The 11,581-nt window shown below is 39.5% G+C and overlaps 1 protein-coding gene across 1 annotated transcript; it reads right to left on the bottom strand.

Annotated features, from left to right (window-relative positions):
* Window positions 1-35: 35 nt before the first annotated feature.
* ap3s2 (adaptor related protein complex 3 subunit sigma 2) lies at window positions 36-11,178 on the bottom strand. The gene is made up of 6 exons (XM_083918519.1): window positions 11,044-11,178; window positions 9,468-9,559; window positions 8,755-8,866; window positions 7,523-7,594; window positions 4,203-4,310; window positions 36-1,075 (listed from the first exon to the last, which is right to left on the bottom strand). The coding sequence occupies exons 1-6, from the start codon at window positions 11,110-11,112 to the stop codon at window positions 950-952; spliced, it is 579 nt and encodes a 192-aa protein (XP_083774645.1). The 5' UTR covers window positions 11,113-11,178; the 3' UTR covers window positions 36-949.
* Window positions 11,179-11,581: the final 403 nt, after the last annotated feature.

The following is an 11,581-nucleotide window of genomic DNA, read 5'->3' on the forward strand; positions in this document are numbered from 1 at the left end:
ATTTGTCTTTTCATTTATTTAATTTTACCATCACAGTTAATGTCTTTGACACGGACACATACGCCTTTCTTAAGAGGTTTGACAGGACGTAATGGTAAAACCTATATGAACTTGATTTGACCACTTAATACAACCAACAAGACACAAATACACTTTATACAAACACTTAAAGATCCAAAAAGTCTGTTGCCTCTGAGCAGATGTTGGCAAGATCCTGTCATAGCACATTAAAACTTGGCTGAAACTAAACAGTATTTGCATTTGCCGTACTGAGCACAATCTGCACCCAGGAGAGAAATAATGTTATTCACAAATCACAAGGACGTCTGAGACAATATATTACAGAGAAGGAAAAATACATTTTGACAAGAGCCCAGCAGGAGTCTAATCCCAGTCTGTATGAACACACGCTTGGAAGATGTGTTTGAGTAATTATAACCAAGTACAGGAGCCAAAAGATCTTATTACAGTGAACTGTGCCGAGTCCAAAAGCTTGCTCCAAACAGAGGGAAACATTTCAGACCTTGGACAGGACGACTGCTGATGAATGTCAGAGCTTTGGAAGAGTTGTGCAGAAAAAGATGCAGAGGGCCAACGCAGCTCATTTAGAAAATCAAATAAAGGGATTAAAAAAAACGAAAAATAAACAGAAAGATACCAGAAAATACATATGTATTAAAATGCTCTTGATGCTTTCTAGAATCAAACTTTACATTATTGTGCAAATCCTTCAACTGGATTAATCTGTAACTTGTATACAGTAGAACTCAAAAATAACCCACTGCTTGTCTCCTGTTCATGAGAGAAGATAGGAATGAGGAGGAGAGTAAGCTGCTGTGGTTCCATAATACACATAGAAAACTGATTCTTTGTATTAACAACAGAACTGGGTGGAGGGGAACGGCATCAGTAGTACATCGGCCCAGCAGAGCTCAGCTGGAAATGCTGGTCAGAACGGGGAGAGGCTCGGCACTTTGATATTAATGTCTCCGATGTTGATGTTGCGGGGAATCTCGGGCAGGTTCATGTTCTTCACGGCAGAAACGGCGCGGGCCGGGGCCGCTGACAGACCTCCCTGCAAACACAAAACATAAACGACTACTTTGAGCTTCTTGAAGAGCCCTATACAAAAAAACTATGCATTATTATTACCATTATTATTAGAACACCTTTAAAACCCCTGTGAGTGAAATGTCTATGTGATAACAACCTTGTCAAAATTACAGATACACTTTTTAGTCTACGGAAAAAACTCAAGCATAACTACTGTCAGTATTTTATACTGCAACACATTTTTCAAGTGTGCCAACAGATTAGGCTTAATGTCAGCTTTAACAAAGTAGCAATTGCCTCTCTGAATGTATTTTTCTTTCTAGTAAGCGGTTACCGTTGGTAAGTAAAATTTCACTACAGTACAAACATCAATTTGTCTGAGACATCATGTCATCTACACTATTGACAATGATGTGAGAAACTGATGAATATAGCTATTCAAAATCGTTCCCCATCATAGAAGTAGTGCACTATACAGTGTATGCGCCATTTTGTAGTGGTGTTCAAATTCTCCGATGTTAATTTCATTAACTATATAGTCCACTATGAAATACCCACAATGCATAAGTAATTTGAGTTAAATAAGGAGTGGTTCTGCAGCTGATGGCCACAGACCATTTCCCTAAACTCATCTTTTCTGGCAGATTTTTGGTCACTTTTGCATTTTGCCACTGCCTTTACCAGTACAAGTAGCATGAGGCAGTGTCTGGAAGACACAGAAGGTGCTCAGGTTATGCAGCTTATCCAGAATGGCACGTCAATTTGCAATGTGAAAAGAAGGTTTGCTGTGTCTCTCAGTATAGTGTTAGGAGCATGGAGGAGATACCACTGCCAGAGCCCTACAGAATGATCTCCAGCAGGCCACTAAAGTGCATGGTTCTGCTCACACACTCAGAACCAGACTTTATGAGGGTGGTATGAGGGGAGGGGGCCCAACGTCCACATGTGGGGCCTGTGGTCACTGAAACATCGTCCAGCATGACCGGTTTGGCGGTGGGTCAGTGATGGTCTTGGGCGGAATATCCTTGGAGGGACGCAAAGACCTCCATATGCTAGCCAGAGGTACCCTGACTGCCAATAGATACCGGGATGAGATCCTCTGACCCATTGTCAGACCATATGCTGGTGCTGTGGGCCCTGGTTTCCTTCTGCTGCATGACAATGCCCGGCCTCATGTCGCTGGAGTGTGTCAGCAGTTTCTGCATGAAGAAGGCATTGATGCTACAGACTGGCCTGCCTGTTCCCCGGACTTAAATCCAATTGAGCACCTCTGGGACATCATGTCTCATTTCATCCAGCATCATCACGTCGCACCATAGACTGTCCAGGAGTTGACTGATGCCCTGGTCCAGGTCTGGGAGGAGAGGCCTCAGGAGAATATTCGTCATCTCATCAGGATCCCAGACGTTGTAGGGAGTGCATACAGGCTAGTGGAGGCCACACACGCTACTGATCCTCATTTTGAATTGTCTTGAAGAATTTCCACAGAAAGGGATCACCCTTTAATGACTTTGCTGTTCATTGATCATTTTTATGTTATTTTGTTCTTAATGCATCCCTGGATGTAATGAATAATGATTTTCAACTGGAATATTTCATTCATTCATGTTTAGGTGTTACCTTTTGAGTTTTCCCTTTATTTTTCCGAGCAGTGTAAATTCAGAGATTTGAGACTTTCTTGAAATACTGTAGTGCAGACCCAAATGGCTGAAGTTAGGGTGGCTAAGTACACTTCTTTTATACAGTCTATGGATAGGGATGCACCGTTTGTGAAAGTCTGGGCCTATACCAATACCAATATTTAAAATAACAATTTGATTGCTAGCCAAAGCTGATTAAACAATATCGGCCGATACTAATGTCCGGCCGATCCGTGCATCCCTGTCTATGGATACAGGTGGATTCTGTTACCTTTGGACATAGCCAGGCAAGCTGTTTCACCCAGTCTTTATGCTAAGCTAAGCGTCTCCTGGTTGTAGCTTCATATTTATTGTACAGACATGAGAGTGGCATTTACCCGCTCATCTAACTCTCAGCTAGAGCTTCAATTAATTAATCGTTTAGTTGTAAACTATTAAATTAATCACTAACTATTTTAAGAAACGATTTGATTATTTGTTTAAAAAATAAAAGTCAACATTCTCTGAAATCAGGTTCTTAAACGTGAATATTTTCTGTCCAAGTTGTGGACAAAATAACATCTATAAAAAGACATCATTGTGGGCTTTGGGATACACACTGATCAACATTTTTCTCTATTTTCTGACATTTATAGAACAAACAACTAATCGATTAATCGAGAAAATAAACTACAGCTTGATCGGCAGGCCAACTAGTTAGTTGCAGCCCTACTCTCAGCAAGAAAGAAAAAAAGTGTATTTCCCACACACCATACTATTGATTCAATCCAAGATGAAATGAAATCCACCTAATCTTTTGACAACATTCATGTTTCACTTTTGTTTGTTTCATTTTCCACCGACATACTGTAGCTCATGAACGTGATGCTTTTTGGCAGCCTATTCTCAGATTTGAGGTACACTGTGGGAACTTCTCACAGGCGCATGTATGCATCAAAAAGGAAAAACAGCCCCAGCCCTCAAGTGCATGACCAAAATGACAGGACATGAAGGACTTGGACATAAAAGCAACAGTGAGTTAGCCTGGTAATCAGACTGAATTGCCATTTCATTTGATTCAGTCATTTGTTTTGCACTAACATATTTGTCCCACTGTCAACATTTTCAGTTCACTAGTGTGATCACTAAGAGCAGTTAACATAACATTTTTCACAGTGGTCAAAGAAATATGTTGATTTCACACTCCAGGGTCTGTTTCCAGGTCTTAGGAAATACTGCTGCAGATGTGAAAAAAAGGTTTCCTAAAGGGACCTATTATGCTTTTCCTTAGTTTCCTTAGTGAAAATGGAGCCAACCCAGAATGGGTTGCACTGCAGCCACGCCCACGAAGTACAGCGATGCAGAGCTCCATCTATCCTCCCACTACTCAGAGCAGGACAAAACTTCCAATCTAAAGTCACCAGTTTGTCAGCAGTCCAGTTCTTCAGTCCTAAAGAAAGAAGGCCAACAACAGCAGAGTCTCCAGAACCATATACGGGCAGGGTCATTTAATATGCCTGACAGACTGACCTCTGACTTCTCCATGCGGTTCTGCACTTCCACCTGGGCTACGATCTCATTCATGTTGGTCTCCAGCACCATGCCTCCCATCACCACCTCCTGCAAGATATAATGGACCTGCAGACAGACACGTCACATCGGTTAATATACAGCAGCAACCTGTTGTACATGTCACCGCAGTCATTAGAACAGGTCTCTTTGGGTGCTGTGCTCAAAATACACCGCCAAATGCAACACAACATTCTGAATGATGTCAGATAGAAAATGCAAAGATAAAAACTGTCTGCTTCAAACGGCCATATGTAAGTGTTTAAAGCAGCGTGAAGTTGAGTACTTTACAACTCTGAAACTCAGCTCATTTGTGTTTCTTTACACCAAATGATACACCAGGAATGAGAGAAGTACAACATCTAATGTTGGAGACTTCAGTCCTCTCCAGAACGTTATTCACCGCTTACTCACAGACTGTTTCAATTTCACTCTTAAATTGAGATTTGGGAATTCCTGTGGGTAGAAGTTATTTCGGGAACATGAGACTGTCTTCTACTGCGAAACTTACTCTGAAGTTCGGGATGATAATCTGGAAACAATCTTGCCTGGAAAGACTTTGAAATCAGTATGGTAGTATTCCATTAAGCTATATTTCTAAATGTTCTCCTAGCAATAAAATATACAGTAATAGCTGCATGAAATGACACTAGGAAAATATATATATATAATAAAAAAATAAAAAATAATAAAACAGCTCTAATGTGTAATCGATAAAACTGATGTATCTGAATCTGTTTAAACCTGCATGTATAAATTAGAATTTTACGATGCAATGCAGGGCGGTGGTGTCCAGCGAGGAGAGCCTTCTGAGAACCAAAGGATTTCTCTGAAGTTTCATCCTGGGAACATTCCTCAGGCCAAACCCCGCTACACCACATGACATCAATTTCCTGCTGGGAAAATTAAATCAAGATGGCCGTAGATGTGTGTGATTAGTCTCCAGCAACACTACTAGCTCAGCTCTGCGCAGACAAAAGGAGCAGAGTCTAGTACGCACTCTCAGAGCTGCAGAATCACTCTTTCAAGATCGACTGTATGATGTCAGGAGCCCACGTTGATATACAGTGTTAATAAAACATGCTCAGTCCACGAACCAAAAGGAACTGGATGAATTCCAGCAATGCAGCTGTTCCTGAAAAGCATCTGGCTGAATGGAAAAGACAAACACGCACTACTATGATGCATTACCTCTGGGTCATGTCAAGTAGTCTTACAGATGCTTTGTACCTTGTCTGTTTCTAGTACAACATTCTGCTAATGTGCTTTTAAAGGGCCCATAGCGTAGAAAGTGAGATGTCCATGTCTTTGTTGATTATAAAGCAGATGGAAGTGCTATATAATACTGTGACACTTACCTCCCAGTTATTGGTGTTAATCTGGCACCTAGTGACAATTTACTTAATTATTGGACACACCCTATTTCTCTGGCCGCTCTCCTGGTTACTTTACATGATGGCAAGTCGCTCTAAGGTGACTGAAACCCTGCTACAGGCCAAAGGGACGACCCTCTCAGCCATCAGAGAGAGGTTGGGCGTTCCAAGTCTGCGATTTCAATAATATTGAAACTTTACAAGGACACAGATCATGTTAGTCCCTCAAAAAGGTCGTCCACGTAAAACAAGTGCAGGAGAGGACAGGATTATGCAAAGACTCTCAATGGGGAATCAGTTCAACGCTGCAGCTGGAGTTCCTCGCCAGCTCAGTGCTGAACAGGGAAAGGATCTTGGAACACTGTGTCTCGCCGTTTAAAAACTAGAAACTATATAAAACTATACTAAACGAAGCCCACTCTGCAGTGACATAACCTCGCATCAGCAGAAAGAATAAAAAGGCAAGATTTGCCTTTGCTGAGGAGCATGTTGTGGAGACAGAGGACATCTGGTCCAGAGTGACTTCAGTGATGAGAGTACCTTCAATTTATTGTCTCTGCCAATCATGTTTGGCATCTGACTGAGAAAATACTGAACCCAAAGTGTGAAGTCAGTTATATTTGGAGGAGGAACTGTCAGAGTTTGGGGGATATTTTCTGCAGCAGGAGTTGGGCCTCTTGTACAGCTGCATGGCAGGGTGAATGCAAATGTTTATGTGAACCTCTTTCAGCAAAATGCAACACCTTCACTGCAATTGTCTCACCATCAGCTGCAATTTTTATACAAGACAATGTCCCCTGTCACACTGCAAAACAGTTTAAACAGTTCCTTAAAGCTGAGAATGTTGAAACAATAAAATGACCAGCTCAGAGTCCAGACCTAAACCCCACAGAGAATCTCTGGAAAATCCTTGGCAACAAAGTAATATCTAAGAAACCCATTACAGTTACCGAACCGTGAAAGAGGCTGAGTCAGAATGGACGCGGATCAAACCAGAGCAGTGTGAGAAACTAGTGATGTGCTGTTGGTGCAGATGTGCTGAAGTCATTCAAAGCTGTGGCCTCTACACTTCCTGTTCATTTTTTAATCCTATAGCCCGAAGAAAACATTGTTTAAATCTTCTCTTCTGACACAATGGTTACTGTTCTCTAATTTTGCTCACTGCTTTTTTCACAATAAAAAGTCTTTGTTGAAGTGCCTTGGTTACTTAAAAACATGCTAGTACAGCAGTGGTATAGCCACAGCAGATATTCTTTCAAATTCTGAACAATAAAAAATAAAAAGAATATTTCAGCATAAATCAAATATTTAGAATTTGTTCTCTAATTTTGATCTCCAATGTGTGTGTGTGTGTGTGTATATATATAAAAGAAACATCTTAAAGAAACATGTGCTGGAACGGAGCGCTTCAGACAGCGGGTGAATACAGGTATATTCAAACAGACAGTATGAGAAAAATAATGTGTTTTTCTGAACGTTAAAGCATGAAAAAATGTTCTAGTAGAAACACAAAATACAAGAAAAGAAAAATGAGCATAATATGGGCTGTTTGTGGATTTTTACCATGCCAATTTACTTACATGAAGCAAATTTTAAAATAGCGGCAAAGAAAATTCTTAAATGTAGAAGTCGACCTCCTGGCTTCAACTAACCTGGTTTACTAGAGACAGAGTCTCCGCTTCCTGCAGCTGCTACTCAGAATTGTCTTGTAATGCTTTTATTGTGAAGTTAATATTGAAAGCTTATTAACATCACATAGGAGAGTTGTGTCACTAACAGATTAAAAATTAACAGCACGTTGTTGTTCTGACACTAGAAAGGGGCATAATTCAGCAGGTCATACTGTGCTGCTGCTCCAACTGTAGCAAAAACACTTGAAGATGACCATTACACAAAAGGCTCACTCACCTTGTCCATGTGGAATATGAGGTCGAGTTCACAGACATTTTCAAAACATTTATCCAGAGTTTCAACAAACACCTACAAGAAAAAGAATTTGGACGGTTAAATATCTCAATTCTCCTATAAACACCTGCAGAGTGAACATTCAAATGTTATCAGAGGGGGAAATATTTCAAAGGTTATTAATAGAGATTCTGATTTTATTTGAGGGTGTAACAAATGCTTGCTCTCCCCAGGGATTTGTATTTTTATCGTTACTTAACAAAGCTCTAATAAATTCTTCTGAATAAGTAAGTAAAGACAGTCATAGAGCAAATCTGTAGAAAGCCAGTAGCTGGTGCAATGACTTATACCTCATGTTAAACATTAAAAAAAACTAAATGGTAATCAGAAATGGAGACTGATTTTGGATAGAATACCAATATGGATGACAGTATTAAAGGTGAGGACATGTAGTAGGATCAAATCAAACATTTGGGTTGAATGCAGGTCAGTGTGGAATCAATCAACAAAGACTGTAAGAGGAGTTCCTCTCTGGATCCCACAATCATGATACATTTACAGGTCATTTATTAAAAGTATTCCTACGTTTGTATCATGTGTTGGTTTTTCTGATGTGATGCTGAGGAATATTTTCAGACGGATACTCAATGTGGCTGGTGCATTGATCAAAAAGCATGTAGAGGATAAATAAAGGAGAAGATCATAACACAGCCCCTAATCTGTGAATTTCAATCTTCATCCCGCATTCTGCGCTTTTTCCCCCTTTTATTCCACATAAATGTCCTTTATTGATGATGCAGGATTGTGCTGATAAATATGTGATGTCAGTCACCAGTGGAAGAACAGAGCAGGTCCACTCACTCCTGATCCGAAAACTGATGTTGCTTAACTTTTTAGGGTACTTATTGTTGAAAGTGTGGATGAGTTACAGCTCTTACAGAATGTGCAATCACGTGTACAATTAAGTTTCCTCACAGGGACAATAAAAGTGTCAGTGCTGGGAAAACTTTATTACACTATTGGGTACCGTCTTATCCAGAAAGATTTACATCAGATCAAGAGTAGAGTGAGTTTCATTTCTAAGATCAACGGAGGAACCAGTGAGAAAGCGACGGAAATACATCATAATGAATGGAAAAGAGCAGAACATTGTATGAGCAAACAGAAGGGGATGTGTGATTCTAATTAAAAAACAAAACAATATAAAAAGTTGCTTAAATAAAGTAGAAGCAGACCTGGATCAGGTCCAAGATGCCAAGTTCACTCTCAGACGAGTCCACACAGAAGACAAAGTAGAGGGTCGCGTAGTGCCGGTAAATCAGCTTGTAGTCGGAGCCACCAATGAGACTGAAGGAAGATACAAAATGCTACTTTACAAGAAAAGACAGGTGTGGTGCTGTGTGTCATTGTGACAGCAGGAATTAAACTTGGTCAGAGAAATACATGCATGCTGCAAAATTCACAGTTGGGGTTTGGTATTTAAAAGAGTAGATTAGACAAATGAACAGAAGTGACTGAGACCAGGTCTGCTTTTGTGGGTTTGACTCCATCTAACGGTTAAGTCGTGCTACTGCAGCTGCTGATCAGCTGTTTATCTTTGCTGCCAATGATGTCAGCTTCTGTAGTGACATCAAACCAATTGAGAAATGCTACGAATGTGTCGCTGGGTTTTTTTAGTGAATATCTGAAGTTTAGTTAAAATGTATCATAACTGAAATTACAGGTCTGCCTTGAAGTCTCTCCCAACATACATTTAAAGGTCCCATATGATGCTCATTTTCAGGTTCATACTTTTATTTTGAGTTTCTACTAGAACATGTTTACATGCTTTAACTTTCAAAAAACATATGGTCTGTCTGAATATACCTGAATTCACCTTCTGTGTGAAATGCTCCATTTTAGTCAAACATGAATTTAGCACAGAATCATAGCAAACAGCAATACTCGCCTTCCACCCTCCAGGAAGTTGCAGACGTTGTCGTCTCTTTTAGATACCAAATGGAAAGTCTCCCGAATTATCTGCTGCTGCATGTCCTCCGCCTGCAAGAAAACATGTTACACGGTCAGGTAAGTGCCGGCCATTCTAGGAAATGTAGTCTGTGTTTGGTTAATAAATTCACTTTTCTCCATGTCATTCGTAAACTCAATTGAGTTGACTGATACAGCAGTGAAAGTTGCACATTGGACATTGTGTTGACAAAAAAAACTGATTTTTGATCAAACCGAGTTGCCTTTCATGCACTTGGAAATATTATTACGTCACTGAAAAAGCTGATGTTTAACATGAGAGTCCTTCGTGTGGACTGTGGTCATGGAAGTATTCAGATCTTTGAATAAATTAAAAGTACAAGACCACAAATGTTACAAGTAAAACTCCTGCATTGAAAATGTTACTTTGGTACAGTTATGTAAAAATAATCAGGAAAATGTACTTAAAGTATTAAAATTAAAAGGACTCAGCGCAGGCCCGTCGGTGGTCTACTAGTATATTATATAATTAGATTATTTCTCATGCATTATAAAAGCAGGATTTTACTGTTGGCTGAGGTAGAGCTAATTAACTATTGTATTAATTTTTTTTTAATAATAATTACTTTCATTATGGATTAATATGCTGGTTATTTTCATCATGAATTGATTTATTGGTTCACAAATATAGAAAAAAAAAAGCTGCCAAATAAATAAATGCAGTGGACTTAAATACAAGATTTAAGTATAAAGCAAAGAAGAAAATACTCATGGGAGTACAGTACTAGAGTAAATGTACTTTGTTACATTCCCACAGCGCTAGTGATGGGGCTGTTTTTTTAGGACCAATCATACAAAACATAAAATTAAATTTCATACACTTGCTTTAATTTAGAGCTTTGAAATCAAGAATATTCAAGAATCAATTAGTAATCATCTATTTATTCTAATCTGAAACATTAGTCATATCACACAGTACAGTGTTGCACTGCACTACCTTGACAGCTATGTGACTGAGGTCATGATTCACTGTGGGCACTGAATTTTCCCAAAACCCTCGCCTCAACAATCCCCCAAATAGGATCTGGATGTTATGTACCATCAATGAGCCCTGATGATCACATTCGCTTCATTGTTATTTGTGGCAGACGTTAAGTTAATCTACGAGGTCATCATTCATCCTAAATCAGTGATTACTACCCAACTGGTAAGTAGTTACAAATGTACTTGTACAAAGCATGAAAGTAACAATCAAGAAACCTTTCTTAATTAAGGGAGGTGTACAATCTCAAAATATGTTACAAAGAGAGATGTTTATCTGACCAGGAGGGAAGTGAAACCAAAACATGTCTTGACCAATTGCAAGCTGCTAGCTAACGTTATCTGTTAATTGTATGTTAAGTCGGTTAATGACAAACATTTTAAACACACGTACAACGGATATCCTGGTCGTGTGTGTGGGACCAAGGATAATACCACAGTGACTCTGAGCCAAATGATAGTGAAGGCAGCAGAAACATGCTAATGTTTTGAACAGCAACTCCAATAATACTCACAAAATACTGATAGAACCTGATGAGCCGCGGTTTCCCGTGGTTGTTAAATATCAAGATGGCTTTAATCATGTCTACTCCTTGGTGTTGTCAAGTGACAATATGAAGTAATTGTTAAAATATTAAGCTTTGAACTGTTTAAGTGTCGTTAGCTAGAGTGCTAAACGGCTTCTAGACTCTAAGCTGGCGGATGCTTTAATTGGTTACATCCGATTGCGTCTCCACATTCATCAGTCGACCTCTAACAAACACCACCAATCTTTTGTTCCGGGCAGCGGGTCATTGAGTGCGTTTACCTCTGCAGTATTATCTAGCTTTTGGAATATTCTGTTAACGTGTTGCACATGTAAACATCACATTCTAGTTTATTGAAACCTAAACCTGTGGTATGTTAACACCTCATCCAAATTTCTGAACACTCTTTGTTGGTACTAAACATAGATGGGTCTGCATACAGATGATCAGAAACCTGGATTAGCCTACTGTCAGAATCATGCTGCCTATACATGGATATTAATAACTAAGCTTCTCGTCTTACATA

This window comes from Echiichthys vipera (assembly GCF_963691815.1).
Source record: "Echiichthys vipera genome assembly, chromosome: 1".
Taxonomy (NCBI): Eukaryota; Metazoa; Chordata; class Actinopteri; order Perciformes; family Trachinidae; genus Echiichthys; species Echiichthys vipera.